At 41.1% G+C, this 27,370-nt stretch overlaps 1 protein-coding gene across 6 annotated transcripts; it reads left to right on the top strand.

Annotated features, from left to right (window-relative positions):
* Positions 1 to 25,727, top strand: LOC139407190 (vascular endothelial growth factor A-A-like). 6 transcript variants are annotated; one of them, XM_071150744.1, is made up of 8 exons: positions 1 to 765; positions 2,458 to 2,504; positions 3,414 to 3,610; positions 7,592 to 7,668; positions 16,217 to 16,249; positions 21,187 to 21,261; positions 23,073 to 23,216; positions 23,466 to 25,727. In XM_071150744.1, the coding sequence occupies exons 2-8, from the start codon at positions 2,495 to 2,497 to the stop codon at positions 23,485 to 23,487; spliced, it is 558 nt and encodes a 185-aa protein (XP_071006845.1). In that variant the 5' UTR covers positions 1 to 765; positions 2,458 to 2,494; the 3' UTR covers positions 23,488 to 25,727. The 6 variants fall into 6 exon arrangements, with proteins under 6 accessions (XP_071006845.1, XP_071006847.1, XP_071006849.1 ...); XM_071150746.1 differs by lacking the exon at positions 21,187 to 21,261 and having other exon boundaries at positions 21 to 765; XM_071150748.1 differs by lacking the exon at positions 21,187 to 21,261 and having other exon boundaries at positions 47 to 765; positions 2,458 to 2,500.
* Positions 25,728 to 27,370: the final 1,643 nt, after the last annotated feature.

Here is a 27,370-nt window from a genome sequence, read left to right as displayed (position 1 = left end):
GTGCTGTACGACAATTCGACAGTATATTCGCCGCTCGAGAGACGGAACCAGGGGGACAAGTTGTAGACCTCCAAAACTATTTTACGTTGATGCGTTAGCGACAGTAGGGTAGATGAGAGCTGGGATCACTCAAACCAGGAGAACGCGAAATTAAACTGCATTTTATGTCATGTTTGGAAGTTTTGACAGATCTCGTAAAACAGAGTATATTCTTTGAATGTTATTGTAAGCACAATTCTGGGGTTGACATACAGTAGGAGTGGGAGTTTCTGTAGTCGCATGTTCCCCTTTTCCAATGGACACGCATTTGGAGACCCCTGGTACACCAAGTAGACCTATGGAATCACTTCTGTAATGTGGATTGCAATTTTATTTGAAAAAAATAAAGGTCTACTTCAGAACGATGTGAGAAGATACGCGTCCTGGATTTTCATGTTTCTGGATATCTTAAAAATTATTGGCAACAGCTGAAAGTCGCTATGCTCAAGGGATTTCTGCTCAGGTGTCTTGCCTGCTCCGACCGTGAGACCAAAATGGATTTGACGCCACTGCAACCCCCCGTCCCCCATTAACAGAAGTTCTAACAGTTCTTACATTTTGTTATTAACCTACGGTTTTAAATTTGACAAATGCTTTGGAAGAAATCGCAAGACGACCCGCATGGATTTTAAATCGACATTTGCATTTGGAATTTCAATCATGAACTTCGTTGACAGTTTGATAACCTTGTTTCTCCTGACACTTCTGTATTTGTCAGCTGTCAAGGTAAATGATGTATCATAACAGACCCAGGGTCTCTAAATGGACGTCAAGAAATGGATTATATTTGTGAAATATGGTCAAGTGTAGGTCGTCCTTGTCGCTCCCCTTGTTAGGTCATTGCTCATGTTTTAACAACCTCAAAATGTTTCGTGGTATCGGATATATCTAAATAGCAAATCTGACACTGTTCCAACTTCATTTATTTACTGTGTGGTGTGTTTGTCGTTCAGAGGTGGAATAGGCTTATCTAATGTTTTTGAAGGAATGTTATAAACTTTAGTCTAGACTGGTGATTGCGGGCCTGCTCAGAACCACCTTGGCGATATTATTACGCTTTTAAAGGCGCAGCAGCATTTTGAATTTGCAGAGATATGGCAGCAGGTTCGCTGCCTTCACATTCGATCCTACAGTTTCATATTAATAGGCACTATCGGAATACCACTACCCAACGACATCTTAAATTAACATTTCTGAAAAATAGTGCATTGGCTTCATATCTTATTAAGGCTTTAACATTACTTTAACTAATTAAAAGGTAGACAATGATGTAGGTCTATACTGGTTTGCAAATCATTAATCAACATGTTGAAGCCTCCACATGACCCTTGGGCAAAAGTTTTTATGATAATACCCCCAACCAACATAGCTCTTTAGGAGACTTTTCAGGTTGGGGTGAAAATGGTCCAACCAAGTCACCCATGATACAAGTCAGTATTCAATGTCTGTCCATGTCAGAGGAAGTCAGGAAATGATGTGGAAACTGGCCACTAGGGCAAACAGTGAGTGTTGTTACCTTTTTCTTTTTACCTTTATTTAACTAGGCAAGTCAGTTAATAAGAACAAATCCTAATTTTCAATGAATACCTTCAAGTAGGTTTCAGTGTTGTGGATGGGCATAAGCATCTACCTCTGATTACAAATATTGCAAGTTTGAATCCAGCGATTTAATATTTTTTAAGCCTATCCCAAACCTTAACCATTCGAAGTTGATGCCTAACCTTAAACATTTGGAATTAGTGCCAAAACAACCTTAAACACTTTGAAATTTGACATTTTACGGTTAAAACATGGATTAACGTGTAATTCTGACGTGAGACTGTGAGAACTGGTAGCAGCGGTCACAGGTTGAGGTAGATATTATGCGCTTGCATTGTTCCAACTAAACTCAGTAGTCCTCAGTGAAAGCCACTTGGTAATGAATCTCCAGGCCTCATGCAATCCTGGGCAGAAATTGCACAAGTGTGTGTGTGTGTATGATGATGATGATGTGTGTGCGTGCCTGTGTACGTACGTGCATATGAGTGGATCGATGCCAACCACTGTGGGAGGACTGCTTGACAGCAATCCCCACTGTGGAGAAATGTCGCAAACTGTGGGCTGGATACAGGTCATTGTAGCAACAATTAACAAGTGTGGTCTGTTGTGTTGCGTAGCCTACACTCGCATAGAGAATTAAATGGTAACATTTGCAAACAGGCTTACAACTTCTTCAATCTTCACAGTGAATGACAATGTAGGCCTTGGCTTTGAAACAAAACAAACAAACCGGTTGATCTTTGACAGCGCCAATGTCAAATTGTGTCTGCACCACATAGCCTCTTTGGTTACACTTAAGTAAATGTGAACTGCACTGGAATATGACATTCGAAAATCTAACCTTCAATTTGTGTGCCCCTTTTCCTTTCTCCCGTGCAGAGTGCCCACATACCGAAAGAAGGATGGAGGATTTCGCATGACGGTAGGTGTAAGGCACCGTGGGAAAAGGGCTTTCATTGGGCTCCCTCGAAGGCAAACTGCCAAGGAAACAGGGTTTGTGTGGTTCACATTGAGAGCACAGGGAGACCCACACCTTCTAGTGGAGTGAAGTGTAACTACACTAGGTCCTCAGGTTGGCTGAATTAGGCTCCAACATTGAAGCCATTGTAACACATTTCAAATAGAATGTTGTCAATTTTCACTTAAAATATCCATGAATTCCATTTGAAATATTGTGTGAGGTTTTTATAGAATGGAATTGAGTCTCTGGCCCTCATGGGTTCTTTACACAAGCATAAGTTGCACAAAATATTTGGAAAGGAGCTGCTTTCGATCAGAAGCTGAATGTTATGTGATATTGTTTCATACTATGTTTGGTTTGGCTGGTATAGGACACTGCAGGGGGTGTGCTATGATTTCCCATTTCTCCTTTACTCTCCAAGAGGAATCAGAGTTTTTGTCTGTCTGTGGTGTCTCAATGTCTTTCCCAACATGTGCAGCCCCAGGCTACAATGTTTTTAGTGCTTCAGTGCAGAAGGTACCAAGCTTTGTGGGGCTGAGAGAGGGATTGAAAGAGGGAGTCAGTACAGAAGCATACCAGAGCCACAGTGAGAGAGGAAATGAGAGAGACACCTTGATGGGTGAGATAATAAAATATATAATGTACATATGGCATGTACTGTAGTAGATGCTTTTATCTATAGCGACTTACAGTAATGCGTACATACATTTTCGTATATAGGTGATCCCAGTGGGAGATGCTGATTGTTGAAGGGAAGTTAATGTAGTAGATGTATATTTTGTAATGTGCACAACAGCCCTGTGTTTGTTGATCATTTGCAGTATGTGTGTATAGGTTCTTGGTATACTAAATGTATGTGCATGTCTCTCCTCAGTGATATCCTTCATGGAGGTGTACAATAAGAGCCTATGTCAGCCCAGGGAGCTGCTGGTAGAGATCGCACAGGAGTACCCAGAGGAGGTAGAACATATCTTTATCCCATCCTGTGTGGTGCTGACGCGCTGCGCAGGCTGCTGCAACGATGAGATGCTAGAGTGCACGCCAACCTCCACGCATAACATGACCATGGAGGTGAGAGACAGAGCATTTTATATTTTAACCCTTACATCTCCTTCACGCTTCTTCTACAACCCTACTTCTACATATACCAGTTACATCACCAAGGAGGTGAGATACTGACCTCTGACCCCTTACCTCTTACATTTAGACTGGACACCTCCCCAAAATGGCATTTATAACATAATGGAGGTGTAACCCCATACTTCTTTCTCTTTGTGTTATTTCCTCTATCCCCCATGTCCCCTCACAACACAGTAACATCACTATGGAGGTGAGAGCCCTTTATACTTTAACCCCATATATTAACCCACTGTTCTCCGGCCACCGACGACGTGGATATGGATTAAGGCATTGAGACACCACATCCACATCCATAGCCTCTCTGAGACACTTTGTGGATACAAGCCCTGATCAGTGCTCAGTGTGATTGTAGATGGCACCCGGAAGTAGGAACGGACTCTTAGTTATCTAACAGAGACAATCAATATCGTAGAAGTCCATATGCCCTGAACATGCCCTGGGCATATGCCCTGGGCATATGGATCCCCCTACCTCTTACATTGAGACACCACATCCATAGCCTCTAACCTCCCCCTATCCTCACATGCTATAACATCCCTTTCAGGAATCTCTCAAGCCTCTTTCTGACAATCCATATACCCTTATGTTATGTGTGTCTATGTATGTAGATATATGTAAGGGATAATCAACGAGGGGCTACGCGTTCTATGGACAATAATGAACAACGTGGAAGCTTCCACGAAGTTGCATTATTTTCCAGAGAACACATAGAGCCCAAGTTGATTATCCCTTTTAAACCATGGCTATAATTTGACACATTGTCGCTATAAATGTGTTCGACATCCACTGAAGTAGCTAGCTACAGTAGTTGCCATGGTAACCAAACACACACACTTGCTAGTTTAGCTAACTAAACCATTAGTCCTAGCTTGCCATTATGAAAATCAAATTCAACAGTGCCAATAATGTTTCAATTTTACTTTTGCTTTCAAATGCAGCTCAAACATAGAAGTCACCATTTTGCAAGTTTCAAGTCTTAATCTTTGAGTTTTGAGTCAAGTCCCAAGTAATAATGGGCAAGTCTCAAGTAAAGTCCCAAGTTCCACAGCTCAGCTCAGGTCGAGTCAAGTCACAAGAACCTAAGTTTGGGTTTCGAGTCCTCAATGGTTGTGTTTTATGCCATTGCAATGCATCTGTGATTTTGGACTGACATGTTTTACAAACTGCATCCCTTTTCCCCCCACTACCACATCGTCTTTGAAACCGAATGCAACAATTTTTGGGACCTATAATGGCTTAATGCACAGGTGGCACTAGGTCCCAGTGTAGTGGGACAAATGGTTTTCCCTGGGGCCCAGAGTTTTCCTAATCTGGTAACCAAACCAGGTATAAATAAGTGATTAATTAGTAGTTGTAAAAAGGTATTTATTTGTATGGGCAATGGGACTAGATTAACATTTTAGTCATTTAGCAGACACTCTTATCCAGAGCAATTAGGGTTAAGTGCTTTGCTCAAGGGCACCAGCAGATATTTCACCTAGTTGGCCTGGGGATTTGAACCATCGACCTTTCGGTTACTGTCCCAATGCCCTTATCCACTAGGCTACCTGCCACCTAGGTATACAGATATTTTCTAAACAGGTCAAATGGTTTTAAAGAAATTTGGGAGGATGGAAACCCTGTTAGACTGCAGCAACCTTGTTGTTAATACGAATTATATTTTAAAACTATACTTTCCTTTACACAGACACAACCATTGCAATTGGACAATAGAACTCACAGGGTTGAGCTTGCTTTATGCAGGTTTGCATTGTATAGGCCTATGCAACTGCAATTAAAAGTAACTCACACAGTCTATTTATGTAATCAGTACTGTGTTTGATTCATTTAATTTAATACTTTTGGATTGAAAAGTTCATGGTAGCCCAGCCAGCCAGCCCAAGTTTGAATATAGCCTAAACCAAATTTGATCAAGTTCACATTTTCTCCTAACACAAATATATTGGCTATAAATAGGCTACAGAATCCTGGCTAGAGGAGACATGGAGCATTGTCTGTAGCCTATGCAGCTGCCGGCTGTAGTTGCCTATGCAGTAGCCGAGTTGATCAAACTGAGATATTGTCTCGTTTTCTTCCCATACAGTTTAGGTGTAGGCTGCTGCAACATTTCTGTGACGTTTTTGCTCGTGCGCTTTGCTAAAGGATGTGCTTTGTACCTGGCCTGCGCAACCTGTGATTTCCATGAATCTGATTGTTCAAGACACAGAACAGAATGCACAGAACCTGCAGCACTCCGATATGAAGGACAGATAGGCTTACATAGTGTGCGAGATGACTTAACTTGGACTCCGCTGTATGACTCGATAAGTCACAAGTCATAGATGCTCAAGTCAAAGTCAAGAGTTTCTTTGTTTTTTTGCCAAGTAAAATCTTAAGTCGCAAAATTTAAGTCACATGACTCGAGTCCCCATCTCTGACTATAGCCATTGAATTCCACCGTGCAAATATACCAAATATATTGGCAACTACCTACAGTAGTTGCCGTGGTACACAGACTTTCTAGTTTAATTAACCAAACCATCAGTCCTAGCGCGCCATTATGAAAATCGAATTCAACAATGCCAATTCATGTTTTCAATTAGATTTTTTTCTTTCAAAAGTAGCTCAAACATAGAACATGTATGAATGAACTATAGCCATTGAATTCTACTGCGCAAATATACTGTGCATTATAGGGAAATAATGCATGCTCTAGAATGCCCTTCAAGCCAATCAGAAACAGGTATTCAACAATGCAATAGTATAATTAAGTGATAATGCCCGAGAAGCCGATTTCCTCTCGGGCCGGCAAACCGTGCTAATATATCCTCTAAACACTGTCTTCGAGGGCATTATCACTTTTATACAACGGGTTACCAACATATTCAAATAATGATTGACACATTTTAATTAAAAAACGTTTTGATTAATTTATTCATACTATTTCATCCTTCCACAAGATATAGTCCGACACACATCTAGGGTTGCTAGAGATGCAACCCAGTCGTTCAGTCTTTTTGTTTGCATCTATGGACGCAACGCAGTCATTCGATCTAAATGTTCCATACTGGCTAGCAACGTTCTTATCCCTTTCTTGCTAGCCAACTACGCCTAACTTACAGTTACGTCAAAAAGTGCAGCCAGAATAACAGAAACGTAGCTGCATGTGCATTTGTTTAAGCTGTTTTCTATTGACATTTATTTGGCTATATCCATAACAATGAGCTAATGAGACTCAATTTCACCTGGCATAGAAAATGTGCTCACTCGTCAGGACACTGTTGTTCAGTGGAGCTAGCCAACAACACAGCTACAGTAACACAATCACTTCAAACTGAAGCTGGAAAGACTGCAAATTATCTGCGTTTCGTTTTTACCTTTTTTCATTTGACATTTTTTTGTATATTTCCCCAAAAATTATTATAGCTGATTCCTGATTTCGACATTGCTAAGAAATGTTGCCCGCCTGTCTCTCGTCCCGACTCGTTCATTACTATGGGACAGCGGGAGAGCAAATTTGAATATTGAAACAATGTTGCAATTGTCGGAGAGACAGATTGAAGTTTTTTTTTCAAATCTCCGCTGTTGAAAACGAAGTGTTAGTCTAAAAGAAATGTGAGATAATGTCTAGATGCTTTTATAGAGGAGATCAAGTTTGTAAGTTGCCTGGCTGGGCTGATGAGACAGTGGAACAGGGTAAATAGGCATTTTAACGTCATAGATTTAGCTGGTGACAACTTGTGGAATAGACACCGTCTGGAATGCGGTTTTAACCAATCAGCATTAGACTCACCCGTTGTATAGAAATGTGTAAACAGTATATGTGTGTGTGTATAGTATATTTTAGTATATGGTGGGAAAGGAGAGAGTCTGTGTGAGTATGTTTGACTGTTCTATATTAGACTCTGTCTTCTCTTGTTTTTGTTTCCACAGATAAAAAGAATAAAACCCCAAAGGCAAGAAAATAATATCTTTATGAGTTTTACAGAACACAGTGCGTGTGAATGCAGGTAAGATGTGTTTAAGTATTATTTTGTACACTTGCTGCATGTACACACACACACACACACACACACACACACACACCTACCTATTATCTACTCCAGTGTTCTTCTCAGTTCAGGGCATATGGAGGTCTTCCACGAGGAATTCAGGGGCATTTACTGTAAACAGCGATATTGATTGTCTCTGTTAGATAACTAAGAGTCCGTTCCTACTTCCGGGTGCCATCTACAATCACACTGGGCACTGATCAGGGCCTGTATCCACAAAGTGTCTCAGAGTAGGGGTGCTGATTTATGATCAGATCCCTCCTGTCCATATTATCATATTCATTATCATCTTAAGGCAAAACTGATCCTACTATAGATCAGCACTCCTACTCTGAGATACTTTGCAGGTCACAGAACAGTGATATGGTATGAACTATGTATCAGCTTTTCTTTTAACTCCATAGCTATTCATTTATTTAACATTTTATAAAGATTTCTAGCCTACATTCAGTGTGTATAATTTTCCACCTTTTCATAACCACCATATAAACTGCTCAAACCATTAATTCATTGTTTGTTAACCATTAATGAACTCTTTTGTAAATCACTTTTCACGACTCTAACTAGTTTATAAGTAGACTGCAATGTTTTACATGGTTTTCTACGAACCAATTGAGAGTACTGTGAAATGAAATGTGACGTTTCACAATTCTTGGCCTCCTGTACACACTGGATTAGCTGTGAGCCAGAGGATTCGTTGCTCCATAATCAGCTATAGTGAAATGAGCAACAAAATAGAATTGAGAATCGGCTATTGTTATCAGATTGTGTGTGTGTGTGTGTGTGTGTGTGTGAAAACAAATCAAGGAGATAAGCCAGGGAGAAAGCCATCTTTGTCATGACTACTTGGGGATCAGGGATGGAAAACACTAGAGTAGTAGAGTGCTACAGGGCCACCCAAGCTGAATCCTGTCTATCTATCTGTCTACTGTTGATGATCTGAATCTGTTTACAAAGAAACAAACGGTGGGCTAGATTTTGTATTTATTATGGATCCCCATTAGCTGTTGCCAAGGCAGCAGCAACAGTAGTCTTCCTGGGTCCAAACACATTAAGGCACATACATTACATATAAAACAAATATAAAAAACAGTACATCATATGACATTATTACACCACTACATATCTACAAAACAAAATGTATAATACCACCATACAACAATATTACAATGTACGTGTGTGTAGAGTGCATGTGCTAGCGCTTGTGTGCGTATGCGTGTGTCTGTACTTTTGTGTGTCTCTTCAGTCGCTGTGTTCCATAAGGTGTATTTTTACCTGTTTTTATTTTAATTTTAATCTGACTCTACTGCTTGTGTCAGGTACCTGATGTGGAATAGAGTCCCATGTAGTCAGGGCTCTATGTAGTTCTGTGCGCTTCCCATAGTCTGGTCTGGACTTGGGGATTGTGAAGAGACCTCTGGTGGCATGTCTTGTGGGGTATACATGGGTGTCCGAGCTGTGTGCTAGTAGTTTAAAGAGACAGCACGGTACATTCACCTTGTCAATGCTTCTTACCAAAACAAGTAGTGATGAAGTCAATCTCTTTTCCACTTTGAGCCGTGAGAGTTTGACATGCATGTCATTAAATATTAGCTCCCCGTGTATTAAGGGTCAGCCGTGCTGCCCTGTTCTGAGCCAATTCTAACTCCCTCTTTGTGGCACCTGACCACACAACGGAGCAGTAGTCCAGGTGTGACATCTAGGGCCTGTAGGACCTGCCTTGTTCATAGTGCTGTTAAGAAGGCAGAGCAGAACTTTATTATGGACAGTCTTCTCCCCATATTTGCTACTGTTGTATCAATATATTTTGACCATGACAGTTTACAATTCAGGGTTACTCCGAGCAGTTTATTCACCTCAACTTGCTCAATTTCCACATTATTCATTACAAGATTTAGTTGAGATTTAGGGTTTAGTAAATTATTTGTCCCAAATACAATGCTTTTAGTTTTTGAAATATTTAAGACTAACTTATTCCTTGCCACCCATTCTGAAACTAACTGAAGCTCTTTGTTAAGTGTTGCAGTCATTGTAGTAGCTGATGTGTATAGTGTTGAGTCATCCGCGTACATAGACACACTGGCTTTACTCTTTGGTAGAGATTTTAAAAAGTTAAGGGGCCTAGACAGCTGCCCTAGGGATTTACGGATTATGTTGGAGAGGCTTCCATCAGAGAACACCCTCTGTGTTCTGTTCAAATCAAATTTTATTTGTCACATGCGCCGAATACAACAGGACCTTACAGTGAAATGCTTACTTACAAGCCCTTAACCAAAAATGCCATTTAAGAAAAATAAAATGAAGGAGCAACCAATAAAATAACTATAGCGAGATTATATACAGGGGCTACCGGTACAGAGTCAATGTGCAGGCGCACAGGTTAGTCGAGGTGATTGAGATAATATGTAAATGTAGGTAGAGGTAAAGTGACTATGCATGGATAATAAACAGAGAGTAGCAGCAGCGTAAACATGGGGGGTGGGGGGGGGGGTGGGGGGGTAATGCAAATAGTTCGGGTAGCCATTTGATTAGCTGTTCAGGAGTCTCATGGCTTGGGGTTAGAAGCGGTTAAAATAAGCCTTTTTGACCTAGTCTTGGCGATACGGTACCACCTGCTGTGCGGTAGCAGAGAGAACAGTCTATGACTATTGTGGCTGGAGTCTTTGGCAATTTTTAGGGCCTTCCTCTGACACCGCCTGGCATAAAGGTCCTGGATGGCAGGAAGCTTTGTTCCAGTGATGTACTGGGCTGTACACACTACCCTCTGTAGTGCCTTGCGGTCAGAGGGTGAGCAGTTTCCCTACCAAGCAGTGATGCAACCAGTCAAGATGCTCTCGACGGTGCAGCTGTAGAACTTCTTGAGGACCCATGCCAAGTGTTTTCAGTCTCCTGAGGGGTATAGGCGTGCCCTCTTCACAATTGTCTTGGTGTGTTCGGACCTTGATAATTTTTGGTGATTTGAACACCAAGGAACTTTAAGCTCTCAACCTGCTCCACTACAGCCCTGTCGATGAGAATGGGGGCATGCTCGGTCCTCCTTTACCTGTAGTCCACAATCATCTAATTTGTCTTGATCATGTTGAGGGAGAGGTTGTTGTCCTGGTACCACACTGCCAGATCTCTGACCTCCTTCCTATAGGCTGTCCCATCGTTGTCAGTGATCAGGCCAGCCACTGTTGTCTCGTCGGCAAACTTAATGATGGTGTTGGATTCATACTTGGCCATGCAGTCATGGGTGAACAGAGTACGGGAGGGGACTGAGTACGCACCCCTGAGGGTTCCCCGTGTTGAGGATCAGCATGGTAGATGTGTTGTTACCTACTCTTACCACCTGGAGGCGGCCCGTCAGGAAGTCCAGGATCCAGTTGCAGAAGTGGGAAGAAGTGTTTAGTCCCAGGGTTCCTTAGCTTTTTGATAAGCTTTGAGGGCACTATGGTGTTGAAAGCTGAGCTGTGGGTAATGAATAGCATTCTCATGTATGTGTTCCTTTTGTCCTGGTGGGAAAGGGCAGTGTGAAGTGCAGTAGGGATTGCATCAACTGTGGATCTGTTGGGACGGTATGCAAATTGGAGTGGGTCTAGGGTTTCTGGGATGTTGGTGTTGATGTGAGCCATGACCAGCCTTCCAAAGCACTTCATGGCTACAGATGTGACTGCTACGGTTCCATAGTCATTTATGCACGTTACTTTGGGGCTCTTGGGCACATGGACTATGTTGGTATTACAGACTCGGTCAGGGACAGTTTGAAAATGTCAGTGAAGACACTTGTCCATTGGTCAGCTCATGCTCGGAGTGCACGTCCTGGTAATCCGTCTTGCCCTGCGGCCTTGTGAATGTTGACCTGTTTATCAAAATCAAATCAAATTTATTTATATAGCCCTTTGTACATCAGCTGATATCTCAAAGTGCTGTACAGAAACCCAGCCTAAAACCCCAAACAGCAAGCAATGCAGGCGTAGAAGCACGGTGGCTAGGAAAAACTCCCTAGAAAGGCCAAAACCTAGGAAGAAACCTAGAGAGGAACCAGGCTATGTGGGGTGGCCAGTCATCTTCTGGCTGTGCCGGGTGGAGATTATAACAGAACATGGCCAAGATGTTCAAATGTTCATAAATGACCAGCATGGTCGAATAATAATAAGGCAGAACAGTTGAAACTGGAGCAGCAGCACGGTCAGGTGGACTGGGGACAGCAAGGAGTCATCATGTCAGGTAGTCCTGGGGCATGGTCCTAGGGCTCAGGTCAGTTGAAACTGGAGCAGCAGCACGGCCAGGTGGACTGGGGACAGCAAGGAGTCATCATGTCAGGTAGTCCTAAAGGTCTTACTCACATCGGCTACGGAGAGCGTGATCACACAGTGGTCTGGAACAGCTGATACTCTCACGCATGCTTCAGTGTTGCTTGCCTCGAAGTGAGCATAGAACTTTTTTAGCTCGTCTGGTAGGCTCGTGTCACTGGGCAGCTCGCGGCTGTGTTTCCCTTTGTAGTCCGTAATAGTTTGCAAGCCCCGCCACATCCGACGGGTGTCAGAGACGGTGTGATACGATTTAATCTTAGTCCTGTATTGACGCTTTGCCTTTTTGATGGTTTGTCGGAGGGAATAGCAGGATTTCTTTCCCACTCCTTGAAAGTGGCAGCTCTAGCCGTTAGCTCAGTGCGGATGTTGCCTGTAATTCATGTCTTCTGGTTGGGGTATGTACGTACGGTCACTGTGGGGACGACATCATCGATGCACTTATTGATGAAGGCAGTGACTGATGTGGTGTACTCTTCAATGCCATCTGATGAATCCCCGAACATATTCCAGTCTGTCCTAGCTAAACAGTCCTGTAGCTTAGCATCTGTCATCTGACTACTTCCTTATTGATTGAGTCACTGGTACTTACAAGTTCTCTTGTAAGCAGGAATCAGGAGGATAGTTTATGGTCAGGTTTGCCAAATGGAGGGCGAGGGCAGAGCTTTGTACTCGTCTCTGTGTGTGGAGTAATGCTGGTCTAGTGTTTTTTCCCTCTGGTTGCACATGTAACATGCTGGTAGAAATTAGGTCAAACAGATATAAGTTTCCCTGCAGTCAAGTCCCCAGCCTCTAGGAATGCCACCTCTGGATGAGCATTTTCTTGTTTGCGTATGGCTTTATACAGCTCGTTGAGTGCCGTCTTCGTGCCAGCATCGGTTTGTGGTGGTAAATGGACAACTACGAAAATATAGATAAACTCTCTAGGTGAATAGTGTGGTCTACAGCTTATCATGAGATACTCTACCTCAGGCGAGCAAAACCTCGAGACTTCCTTAATATTAGATTTCACGCACCAGCTGTTATTTACAAATATACACAGACCGCCACCCCTTGTTTTACCAGAGGCAGCTGTTCTATCTTGCCGATGGACCGAAAACCCAGGCAGCTCTATGTTATCCATGTCGTCGTTCAGCCACGACTCGGTGGAACATAAGATATTACAGTTTTTAATGTCCCGTTGGTAGGATAGTCTTGATCGGAGGTCGTCCATTTTATTATCCAATGATTGCACGTTGGCTAATAAGACTGATGGTAAAGGCGGATTACTCACTCCCCGTCGGATCCTTACAAGGAACCCTGACCTATATCCCCGATATCTCAGTCTCTTCTTCATGCGAATGATGGGGATTTTGTCCTTGTCAGGTGGCTGAAGTAAATCCTTCGCATCAGACTCGTTAAAGAAAAATCTTTGTCCAGTACGAGGTGAGCAACTGCTGTCCTGATATCCAGAAGCTCTTGTCGGTCATAAGAGACGGTGGCAGAAACATTGTGTACAAAATAAGTTACAAATAACGTGAAAAAATACACACAATAGCACAATGGTTAGGAGCCCGTAAAATGGCACCATCTGTATAGACATGTACATCTTTATCCACACTAGAGTTCGACCGATTATGATTTTTCAACGCCAATACCGATTATTTGATGACCAAAAAAGCCGATACCGATTAATCGGCCGATTTTAAAAATAAATAAAAATACAAATGTTTTATTTGTAATAATGACAATTACAACAATACTGAACTAACACTTATTTTAACTTAATATAAAACATCAATAAAATCAATTTAGCCTCAAATAAATAATGAAATATGTTCAATTTGGTTTAAATAATGAAAAAACAAAGTGTTGGAGAAGAAAGTAATATGTGCCATGTAAAAATGTGTGCCATGTAAAATATGTGCCATGTAAAAAAAGTTCCTTGCTCAGGACATGAGAACATATGAAAGTTAGTGGTTCCTTTTAGCATGAGACTTCAATATTCCAAGGTAAGCGGTTTTAGGTTGTAGTTAATATAGTATTTATAAGACTATTTCTCTCTATACCATTTGTATTTCATATACCTTTGACTATTGGATGTTCTTATAGGCACTATAGTATTGCCAGTGTAACAGTATAGCTTCCGTCCCCCTCCTTGCCCCTACCTGGGCTCGAACCAGGGACACATCGACAACAGCCACACTCGAAGCATCGTTACCCATCTCTCCACAAAAGCTGCGGCCCTTGCAGCGCAAGGGGAATAACTACTCCAAATCTAAAAGCGAGTGATGTTTGAAACAGTATTAGCGCACACCCAGCTAACTAGCTAGCCATTTCACATTGGTTACACCAGCCATTAGGCCGATAGGCTTGAAGTCATAAACAGCGCTGGCAAAACGCACGAAAGTGCTGTTTGAATGAATGATTACGGGCCTGCTGCTGCTCAGTCAGACTGCTCTATCAAATCAGACTTAATTATAACATAATAACACACAGAAATACGAGCCTTTGGTCATTAATATGATCGAATCCGGAAACTCATTTTGAAAACAAAACGTTTATTCTTTCAGTGAAATACGGAACCGTTCGGTATTTTATCTAACGGGTGGCATCCCTAAGTCTAAATATTCTTGTTACATTGCACAACCTTCAATGTATGTCATAATTACATAAAATTCTGGCAAATTAGTTCGCAATGAGCCAGGCAGCCCAAACTTGCATATACCCTGCGTGCAATGAACGCAAGAGAAAGGACACAATTTCACCTGGTTAACATTGCCTGCTAAACGGGATCAGTAGTTATAACTAGTGATTATGATTGATTGTTTTTATAAGATAAGTTTAATGCTAGCTAGCAATTTACCTTGGCTTCTACTACATTCGTGTAACAGGCAGGCTACTCGTGGAGTGCAATGGTTAGAGCGTTGGACTAGTTAACTATGCGGTTGCAAGATTGGAACCCTGAGCTGACAAGGTGAAAATCGGTCATTCTGCCTCTGAACAAGGCAGTTAACCCACAGTTCCTAGGCAGTCATTGAAAATAAGAATGTGTTATTAACTGACTTGCCAAGTTAAATAAAAGGTATAAAAATATATATATATTTTTTTAAATAAGAATAATAATCGGAAATCGGCGCCCAAAAATACCGATTTCCGATTGTTATGAAAACTTGAAATCGGCCCTAATTAATCGGCCATTCCGATTAATCGATCGACCTCTAATCCACACTATAGCATGGGGTGTAATGCCCTAACACATACATTTTTCTAGCAGCAGACATTGATCGATAATGTCAAAAGCCGCACTGAAGTCTAACAAAACAGCCGCCACTATCTTTTTATCATCAATTTCTCTCAGCCAATCATCAGTCATTTGTGTAAGTGCTGTGCTTGTTGAATGTCCTTCCCTATAAGCGTGCTGAAAGTCTGTTTACTTTAAAATAGCATTGTATCTGGTCAAAGACAAATTTTTTTCCAAAAGTTTACTAAGGGTTGCTAACAGGCTGATTGGTTGGCTATTTGAGCCAGTAAAGGGGGCTTTACTATTCTTTGGTAGTGGAATGACTTTTGCTTCCCTCCAGGCCTGAGGGCACACACTCTCTATCAAGTAGGCTTACATTGAAGATATGTCAAATAGGAGTGGCAATATCGTCTGCTATTATCCTCAGTAACCCTCCATCCAGCTTGTAAATGTTCATAGACAATAATACTTCTTCCACACTCACTTTACGTAATTCAAAAGCACAATGCTTGTTCATAATTTGGTCAGATATACTAGGATGTGTAGTGTCAGTGTTTGTTGCTGGCATGTAATGCCTAACTTTGCTAATCTTGCCAATGGAAAAATCATTAAAGTAATTGGCAATATCAGTGGGTTTTGCGATGAACAAGCCATCTGATTCAATGAATGATGGAGCCAAGTTTGCCTTTTCGCCCAAAATGTAATTTAAGGTGCTCCAATTTTTTTTACTGTCATTCTTCATAGCATTTATTTTTGTTTCATAGTATAGTTTTCTTTTTATTTAGATTTCTCAAATTGCAGTATGTTTGCCAATCGGTTGTAATGCCAGATTTATGGCATACCTTTTGCCTCATCCTTCTCAACCATACCATTTTTCAATTCCTTATCAATGCAATGGGATTTAACAGTTCTTTCAGTCATTTTCTTAACGGGTGCATGCTTATTAGTAAGGTAAGGGCTGTAAGGTAACATGTTTGTTTCTATCTTTCAGGCCAAAGAAAGAAGTGAAAGAACAGAGACAAAAGTGAGTACAGACTCTTGCACTATGTTGATTTGAGAAGCGATGTCTTTCTCTTTGTCATTGTCTTTCTCCTTCTATGTTTCACTGTTCTCTTTCTCCTGTGCTCACACATTTTTAGCATTTCTCTCTTAAAATGTGTGTTGTTACACACAGCATATCAAATTATCTCTCACACTACCATGTGGCACCGATCCAATGAGCTTCCTGGGACTCACAAAGAATCACATCCATTTTATTAATTCTAATTTCATGGCCCTTTGAGCTCTCAGGTGAGCCACACGGAAAACCCCAAAATGCTTCACCCAGGTGAACAAGTGACACCTGGTGAGGTCAATGTCCTCTGCTCCTGTCATCTAATGTCGTTTTATATACACCTGCTGCTCCTTACATTCCTCTGTTAAATTCCTCTGTTTACATTCCTTCTCTCTGTACCTGCCTTTAAGTATGTCTCGGTTCATTCCTTTACTTATGTTTTACAGGATCCTGTGATGTGTATATAACTGTGTGTTTTTAGAAACCCCCTTTAACCATTTTTTTGTGTGTGTTTATGGGTCTAGCTTTAATGGATTTCTTGTTTTCGTTCAACTTATTTTTCCACCTCTACATGAGATTGTCTAGTTGTCCTATTGCCTAAACCTACAGGATCTTTGGTTGTATTTAGGTTTTATATGTCATGTGTCCAGCGGTATAGATAAGGGTTTGTTTCTGAGACCCTATCTGACTGACCTTGTTTTAACCATTTATGAGTCTGAAGGCTGATGGCTTTAGTGCTCCCTGCCACCATGTTTCTACACTGAGATGCCCCAGGGGACATTCAACTCTTGTTTTTGATGCTACCGTGCTTTACTGTTTGCTCAACTTTTACATCTGACCATGCTGTGGTGACGGCAGGGCTGGATTAAGAAATCGTAGGCCCTGGGGCTTAGATATTTTCTAGGGCACCCCTCCCGTTTTCATATGTGTACACCCGTTTGCAAGTGCACACTTTTTTTATGAGCCTAAGGAAGAAGTAATTTAACTGTGAAACTTTTTAAATAAAAATATATCTGCCTCTTGGCGGTTGCAGTAAGAAAAAATATATATACACATTTTAAATTTAGCTCTGCTTCAAGGGCCCCCTATGGCCTTGTTGACGATTATGATTTTTCGACGCCGATACCTATTATTAGAGGTCCAAAAACAGCCGATACCGATTATTGGAGGACCAAAAACAGACAATACTGATTAATCTGCCATTTTTTTATAAATGTGTATGTATATGTAATAATGACATTTACAACAATATTGAATGAACACTTTTATTATAACTTAATATAATACGTAAATAAAAATCTATTTAGTCTCAAATAAATAATGAAACATGTTAAATTTGGTTTAAGTAATGCAAAAACACAGTGTTGGAGAAGAAAGTAAAAGTGCAATATGTGCCATGTAAAAAAGATAAATTGTAAGTGCCTTGCTCAGAATATGAGAACATATGAAAGCAGGGGGTTCCTTTTAACATGAGTTCAATAGTTAAGAAGTTTTAGGTTGTAGTCATTATAAGACTATTACTCTCTATACCATTTGTATTTCATATACCTTTGACTATTGGATGTTCTTATAGGCACTATAGTATTGCCAGCCTAATCTCGGGAGTTGATAGGCTTGAAGTCATAAACAGCGCTGTGCTTCAAGCATTGCGAAGAGCTGCTGGCAAACGCAGGAAAGTGCTGTTTGAATGAATGCTTATGAGCCTGCTGCCTCCTACCACCGCTCAGTCAGACTGCTCTATCAAATATCAAATCATAGACTTAATTATAATCTAATAAATACACAGAAATAATAATAATATGGTCAAATCCGGAAACTATAATTTCGAAAACCAAACGTTTATTTTTTCAGTGAAATACAGAACCGTTCCGTATTTTATCGAACAGGTGGCATCCATAAGTCTAAATATTGCTGTTACATAGCACAACCTTCAATGTTGTGTCATAATTATTTAAAATTCTGGCAAATTATTTACGGTCTTTGTTAGAAAGAAATGGTCTTCACACAGTTCGCAATGAGCCAGGCGGCCCAAACTGCTGCATATACCCTGACCCTGATTGCACAGAACGCAAGAGAAGTGACACAATTTCCCTAGTTAATATTGCCTGCTAACATAACTTTATTTTAACTAAACATGCAGGTTTAAAAAAAATATACTTGTGTATTGATTTTTCGAAAGGCATTGATGTTTATGGTTAGGTACATTGGTGCAACGACAGTTCTTTTTTTCACGAATGAGCTTGTTAAATCATCACCCATTTGGCGAAGTAGGCTGTGATTCGATGATAAGTGAACAGGCACCGCATTGATAATATGCAACGCAGGACAAGCTAGTTAAACTAGTAATATCATCAAGCATGTGTAGTTAACTAGTGATTATGTGAAGATTGTTTTTTGTAAGATAAGTTTAATGCTAGCTAGCAACTTACTTACCTTGACTCCTTGCTGACAGGTGGTCAGCCTGCCACGCAGTCTCCTCGTGGATTGCGTTGTAATCCGCCATAATCAGCGTCCAAAAATGCTGATTACCGATTGTTATGAAAATTGAAATCGGCTCTAATTAATCGGCCATGCTGATTTAATTGGTTGACCTCTAGTAGTTAGTCACAGTGGTGTTAATGATGGTACAAAAGAACTCTGAAGATCAATGGACTTGATCAGTCATCCTATTGAAGCTAACTCTAGTCTAGCTTCACCCAATCATTGTACGGAAATGTTCCTTTGTCACATTTTGTTATATACCCTGCATCTGTTAAATCTGCTGGTAGTGAATAGACTACCTGGAACTCATTGTACTGTTATATCAAACAACTTAAACAGGCAGATTGCTCAAGATTGACTTTGAATTTGGACGCCTGTCAGTTTCCTGAGGGTGTCGGGAAATGCCTTCAAAACCGGACACTAGGGGAAACAGTGGGCGCTATTACCATCAATTAGGCTTGGGTTTTGATAGGGTGTTGTGGACGGGGGTGGTGGATAGCTGTCATCCTATGACTCCGGATCAGAAGGTTGCATGTTTATTCCCAGTGGTGGACCGTCATTTGTTATTTTAAGCCCATCCAAAACATTAACACTTAAAAATGTGACGTTTGGAACAACTTCGAAATTTTGAGAAGTGCAAAAACGTCTAATTATGCATTGAGCTTGTTGAGATCCATCAGCCAAGACTGGTGACCCAGATTAGTTGAAAGAGAACTAGGCTAACCCTAATAGTTTTCATGACATTATCAGCTAACCTATCTATGTGCACGCTTAAATGGCATTTGCCTCATGGAGTGCAGCACATCTCCTTAGAGTTGATCAGGTTGTTGATTGTGGCCTGTGGAATAGTGTCCCATTCCTCTTCAATAGCTATGCAAAGTTGTTGTTTTTGGTGGAAACTGGAACACGTTGTTATACACGTTGATCCAGAGCATCCCAAACATGCTCAATGGGTGACATGTCTGGTGAGTATGCAGGCCATGGAAGAACAGGGACATTTTCAGCTTCCAGATGAATGGCACGACAATGGGCCTCAGGATCTCGACACAATATCTCTGTGCATTCAAATTTCCATTGATAAAATGCAATTGTGTTCATTGTCCGTAGTTTATGCCTGTCCATACCATAACCCCACCGCCACCATACATGCTGTCTGCCATCTGCCCGGTACAGTTGAAACCGGGATTTATCTGTGAAGAGCACACTTCTTCAGCGTGCCAGTGGCCATCGAAGGTGAGCATTTTCCCGCGTCGGACGCCAAACTGCAGTCAGGGTAAGACCCTGGTGAGGACGATGAGCATGCAGATGACATTCCCTGAGACGGTTTCTGACAGTTTCTCCGAAATTCTTCGGTCTCATATGATCCCTCAGGTGAAGAAGCAGGATATGGAGGTCCTGGGCTAGCGTGGTTACACGTGGTCTGCGGTTGTGAGGCCGGTTGGACAGACTTTCAAATTCTCCAAAACTACGTTGGAGGCGGCTCATGGTAGAGAAATGAACATTTAATTCTCTGGCAACAGCTCTGGTGGACATTCCGAAAGTCAGCATGCCAATTGCGGGCTCCCATCAATTTGAGACATCTGTGGCATTGTGTTGTGACAAAACTGTACATTTTTGAGTGGTCTTTTATTGTCCCCAGAACCAGGTGCACCTGTGTAATGACCATGCTGCTCAATCAGCTTCTTTATATGTCATGCCTGTCAGGTGAATGGATTATCTTGGTAAAGTAGAAATGCTCACTAACAGGGATGTAAATAAATTTGTGCACAACATTTTAGAGAAATAAGATTTTTTTGTGCATATTAAACATTTCTGGGATCTTTTATTTCAGCTCATGAAACATGGGACCAACGCTTTACATGTTGCGTTTATATTTTTGTTCAGTATAATTTTCATGTTGTCAACAATCTAAGCCAACCCTGTCCATTTTGCCCCATAGTTGCACAAGTGCCGGTTTTGTTGCTAAACAACCAACCCATCTATAGTCCAGTATCCATTTGGGAATGTTAAGTGTAGCTGAGGGAGTGTTTGGCAAAAAAAAACAGCTTACACAGCTAAACTTAAATATTAAACTTGTGAAACCCTTTCTTTTTTGGTCTAAGAATGTCTAGAAGCCCATGTTCTTTTGATAATTTATTTAGCTACAACAGTGACAAAGTTTTAACTTCTAGATTCATGGGCCGTTCTAGCTCGGACAAGGCTTTACTTGTCCAATTCTTATTTACTAGATTTATTGAGACCATTTGATTCTATTTCAGTCCATTTTCTCACTCCTATAGCCTCTGTGTGAATGAACGATCAATTGATCGATTGATTTGATTTACTGACTAACTGAACTCTGAACTCTCTATTCGGTTGATATGTGTCTCTTTTCCTCCTCCTCTCAGATGTATCAGCGTTGTTGTGCTTCTTTCTCTTTTTTCCAGAAAACCCCGGAAAGGCAAGGGCAAAGGCCAAAAGAGAAAGCGAAAGAAAAACCATGACCAAAAGAATCGTGAAGCGTATGTCAGCTCGGCCTTCTCCTCTCCCAACCTGCACTTGAGTGTGGCACTTCTGATTATTAAGCTTATTTGGGAGGAGTTAATTTGCCCCTTTTTAATTAATTAATTTGCTCACTCACTTTTCACAGCCCCACCACTCCACCCAATACCACCACCACCACCCAATCCCACCACATGCATCAATTGGCATGAGGCTTTTCTGAACCCCCACCCCACCGGAGTAGGTAGAAGTCGTCCCTGAATAATAAATAACATCTGATCCTATATCTATGGTTAGGGGTGACTTCAACCTCAAATCACTACAACTCACGCGATTCACCCATAACCCTGCCTCCATACCTCACTGCCACCCTCACCCCACCCCCCTGGTGATAAGGAACCCTAGGGGAGATGGAGGGAAAGTATGGAGGGATAGGGTAAAGATAACAGAACTGAACAAACCAGCATGGCTTTTTGCTGACGATCTCAACTAATCCGGTATCTGTTGTGGGGATCATCCAAGGCCTACATCAGTGTTGAGTCTGTCTCGCTTTGCTGTGTCTCATACTCGCCCTTTCCCCCTTTCTTCTTCTGTTTCTTTTCATCCCTCCAAACAGGTTTTTGCTGTTCCGTCTGCCATATCTGGGCTTTGTTTGCAATGTGAGCATATGAGAGATGACAATCACATTGTTGTTTCTTTCTGGGTTATGTAAACCAACAAGTTGTTTAGCCCATTCTATTTGTGCGTTCACTTTGTCTCCATTGGTCTCAACAATTTTTTTTTTAGTTTTCAATAGAAAGAGTTGCTCATGTTTCTGAAATGGGTTTAATGTCAAATAATAGAGTTGTTCTGTTCACGTTGCTTTGCCTTTAGTTCTCAATGGAATGTCTGTCTGTGAAAATGGTTTGGTCCACTATCAACCCCTCTGTGTGGAAACAGAATGGTACAGTCTCTCTAGTGTTCTTTGTCATTTAAACCAGATCTATTCTCTTATCTACTGGTTATCTATCTAATCTGTGTCTACAGGTGTAGGATCTTAACTTGAGCCAGTTTGCTACAGCAGGAAAATAATCCTGCAGCAACAGGAAATGTGGATTATAATTAATGGGTTCATACATTTTTTTGTTACGGCAAATCAACTCTGAAATTTTAACTCGCACTGCAAGTTTGCACTTCCTGCTGTGCAGGAAAATTCTCAGCAACAAATGAGTGATCATATTAAGATCATACATCTGTATGGGAAAAACAACACTTAATATTTGAATTCAATAAAATCGAATCCCATATCTTTACGCACAAAGACGACCTCTGAGTTTAATTTGACTATGTAAAAAGAGAGTTTTGGGATGTGTTGAATTTGACAGTGTTTTGTGTTGTAAGCCTCACGTAACTGCCAAAGCTTGCTGGTGCATGTCTAACCGGAACAATGCATACTGTATGTGGGCAAGCCAATCATCAAGAATCACTCCCCCCTACCACCCTACGAGACGGTAGGAGGAGGTCACCCTGCCAACATAGGATGAGTTGGGGAGAGGGCAATGGTTTTGGGGGTAATTTTGCTGCTTGCAAAGTGTCCGTTTTTGTACAACCCTCCAGTCACATGCTACAATTCCTCCTTTACATACCCACACATAGAGAACATTCACACACAGGCACTGACACTGGGAGTATGAAGTTGCAGCATGTGTGGGTTGTCAGAAAAACACTTCCAAGGTTGTTTACATATTAACACCATTCTAATAAACATCCTTCCTATCTCTTTCTCCTCCTCCACTCTCCTCTTCATCATCCTTCACTTTTTCCTCTCCTCTCTCTGCCTGTCTGTCTAAAGTCAGTGCGAGCCATGTTGTGATGGCTGTTCAGAGAGGAGGAAGCAGGGGTTCATCCAGGACCCTCTGACCTGCCAGTGTTCCTGCAGAAACTCCAATGCCCACTGCCGGGCGCGTTACCTGGAGCTCAACGAGAGGACCTGCAGGTGTGTTTGTGTGTGGGTGTCAGGAGGACTTTTGTTTTATCACTCTTTATCACCTCATAGCTCGGTATGGTAACCAAGATGGTGTTTGGTGACATTTCCTGACCACATAAGAGCCTACCATTAGCCAAGAACCTGACCAAGACATTGGCGCTCAGTTCCCAGAGCACGAGATCAAGTGTGTGTTTCATACAACCATACAGCCCTACATCTCTGTTTTTAATGCCTGTCTTACTTCTCTTTGTCTCCCAGATGTGACAAGCCAAGAAGATGAGAGGCCAAACTTCAGATGAAATGACATGATGGAATATTCACAAGATGTTTCACAGCTCAGCACTTTGAACTTTAAACTCTAAGCTCATTTTCTCTGTGGAAAGCATTCCTCTGGACTGACTGAGAAACAGCAGAGAGAGAAAGAGAAAGAAAATGAACAGACAGAAAAATCATCCCAATGTAGATCTGTATATACTAAAGTATATACTAAAAGTACACATTTTTTATTGCTGCTAAAAGAAAACTAACTAAAACCCATCATTATAAAAAAGCAAACAGCTGTGTGGTTTTGTATTTCACTGGCATGTGACCGGACTGCAGTTTTGTTGTAATTTCATTTATGCAAATTCTTCACTGGATATATATGAGTGGTTATGTGTCGAATCAGAAACAACAACCTAGCTATGTGGTACATAAATCAGCAGAAAAGAGGAGGAAGAGAAGAAGGGAGAATATTCTTGGAGGGATGGAAAGTTCTGACCCCTAGACTCCCGTTGCAGGAACCCAATTGCAATGGCAGGACAGCCAATGGGAAAATGGGGATCTGTCCCTTTGTGACAATTTCTTTTACCTGAAAGCAAGTTCTAAAACGGATGTGTAGAACTTGTGGAATGCTAGAACTGTGTCTTTTGCTGCCCTTTCTAGCAGTGGAACTGGATTTGGAGTGCCATTAATACTTCTAAAGGGATACTGATGATTGATTTTGATATACATGGAAACCTCTAGAAACAACTGATACTGTAGCTTGATTCCATTGAGAAACTGTGCCTCAAACTGTGCTGATCACTTCAGAGTGAGAAATCCTGAATCTGCTTCTTAAATTATTTATTTGTTTTCGGAGGGGAGGGGGATGGTACCCTGTCTGCGGTTGAACTCAATACAGAATGCAATAGTATCGATGGCAAGCTGTCTGTATATATACCATACATACTTAATATCCCTTATGTCATAGTCCGCTATAGATAATTTATAATGTTAGAGTATTTTCAGTATTCAGTCCTCTACCCGTATTTAATTTGAAATATTTATATATACAGTGTTATGTTCTTTTGGGTTTCCCCCCTCCCCGCTATGTGATGTCATTATCGTCTCCTCTCTGCCTAGCTACAAGGAGACACTGCTCTTGGCTTTTATAAGAAAAGAAAATCTTTATGTAAACATTCCTCAAATGGTGGGGGTGCTGCGTGTGATTTTCACCCTGCTCGTGTGTGCGCATGTGTGTGTGTGTGTGCGCGTGTGTGTGTGTGTGTGTGTGTTTAGAGGCAGAGTAGGCTTATGCTTGTCTTAAAGCTCCACCACGCAAATAACAATAAACCCTTGCTAAAAGAAAGCTCGGCCTACCAAGTCAATGCTTCCATTTTGTGTTTATATTACAGCTAGCAACCTGCAATACATTCGGAAAGTATTCAGACCCCTTGACCTTTAAAAATTGTTTGTTACGTTACAGCCTTATTCTAAAATGAATTAAGTAGTTTTTTCCCCCCTTATCAATCTACAGACACAATCCCATAATGACAAAGCAAAAAACAGGTTTCTAGAAATGTTTGCAAATGTGTATATATAAAAAAATAACTGAAATCACATTTTACGTAAGTATTCAGACCCTTTACTCAGTACTTTGTTAAATCACCTTTGGCAGTGATTACAGCCTTGAGTCTTATTGGGTACAATGCTACAAGCTTGGCACACCTGTATTTGGGCAGTTTCTCCCATTCTTCTCTGCAGATCCTCTCAAGCTCTGTCAGTTTGGATGGGGAGCGTCGCTGCACAGCTATTTTCAGGTCTCTCCAGAGATGTTAGATCGGGTTCAAGTCCAGGCTCTGGCTGGGCCACTCAAGTACATTAATTGACTTGTTCTGAAGCTGCTCCTGTGTTGTCTTTGCTGTGTGCTTAGGGTCGTTGTCCTCTTGGAAGGTGAACCATCTCCCCTGACTGAGGTCCTGAGCGTTCTGGCGCTGGTTTTCATCAAGTATCTCTCAGTAATGTGCTCTGTTCATCTTTCCCTCGATCCAGCTAGTCTCCCAGTCCCTGCCTCTGAAAAACATCCCCACAGCATGATGCTGCCACCCCCATGCTTCACCATAGGGATGGTGCCAGGTTTCCTCCAGGCGTGATGCTTGGCATTCAGGCCAAAGTGTTTAATCTAGGTTTCATCAGACCAGAGAATCTTGTTTCTCATGGTCTGAGAGTGTTTAGGTGCCTTTTGGCAAACTCCAAGCAGGCTGTCTAGTGCCTTTTACTGAGTGGCTTCAGTCTGGCTACTCTACCATAAAGGCTCAATGGAAATGATCAATGGAAACAGGATGCACCTGAACTCAATTTTGAGTCTCATAGCAAAGGGTATGAATAGTTATGAAAATAAGCTATTTCTATTTTTATTTTTAATACACTAGCAAAAAAAAATGAAAAAACAGTTTTCGCTTTGTCATTATGGGGTATTGTGTGTAGATTGAGGGGAAAATGTATTTAATCCATTTTAGAATAAGGGTGTAACATAACAAAATGTGGAAAAAGTCAAGGGGTCTGAATACTTTACAAATGCACTGCCATCTCAAGAGTATATGATTTCATGAAAATAGTACATTTCAGTCATTTATTAGACATTCAAAGCAACCAGCAACTTGCTCAAGGGCACATCGACATATTTTTTGCCTAGTCAGCTAAGGGGATTCTAACCAGTGACCATTCGGTTACTGGCCCAACACTCTTAACCACTAGGCTAATTACCTAGAACTTATTGTTTATTTTTCAATGATAGCATGGTTTTTTTTCTGTGACAGTGTAAAGTAGTAAAGCATATTATTTACAAATTCTATTGTTTTTTTTATATAAAACTGCTTTGATACACCACCTTACTAGTTTATCAACTACATACGCTCCACCAACCAACTACATCCAATACACCTACCAATTACATCCAATACACTTACCAACAACAACCACTACACCAGCATTTGCATAACACCTTCTGAACCAACCCTGCTAATTATTTTAGTAACCCATGTTGGCCAGAAAGCCTAATCCCTCTGTAAATGCGGATTACAGGGAGGTTGTTGGGTCTTTGGCAATGTTTGTTTTTAAACAGGCACCCTCTTAGTCCCAGAGGTTACCATTTCCCGCCTGATTACCTATTAGCGCAGAGCGCTAGCTAATGAAGTTGTGTGAAAACACTTCTTCAACCCAACAATTTATGCTACTCATGAAATATACCATAAACCCAGTTTATCCCAAATAGCCCTTGCATGGTTTAACACCCTTAAGAATGCAGTAAACGAATAAATCTGTGATTTTCTCTTGAATCAAGGGATGTGAGTGAGCTAGCCATCTGTTTGTCTCCCCTATCTAGCTATGTAAACGTGGCATAACAAGTTAGCTAGCAGACCCGCTGGACTTTACTCTGTTGCTTAGCAATGGTGAGTCTGTGACAGATTGGATTATTTATATAAAGGATAGTTTAATGTGTGATCCAAGCCCCCTAATGGAGGGAAAATATGATGGGATGTCCAGAATTACATCATTATTTTGTTTTGTTGTCATTTAGTCAAGGCATAGTTCTTTTACTACGTTGTCTATACATATCTGGTTTCTTGCTTTTAGTAACTCTTCAGAAATACAGAAAATATTCCGTTTCCTTTACAAAAATGTACGATGGTACTACTATGGTACTTTCATTCATACCATGGTACTTTCACTTATACCATGGTATAGTCTGAACCATGGCAATGTACTGTGATTTTAGCTTTGAAGTATGATGGCACTACCATGGTAATGGCATTGTACCTAAATAATTGTTGGTACCATTCTTCATAATTGTGCGTAACCATAGCAGAATGTATAATGCAGGTTTAAACCATGCTATTTCCATAATCCACAGCTATGCCAAA

The sequence above is a fragment of the Oncorhynchus clarkii genome, chromosome 4, assembly GCF_045791955.1.
Source record: "Oncorhynchus clarkii lewisi isolate Uvic-CL-2024 chromosome 4, UVic_Ocla_1.0, whole genome shotgun sequence".
NCBI lineage: Eukaryota > Metazoa > Chordata > Actinopteri > Salmoniformes > Salmonidae > Oncorhynchus > Oncorhynchus clarkii.
Note: the sequence above shows the minus strand (reverse complement) of the source record. Positions and strands in the feature narration are given on the sequence as shown.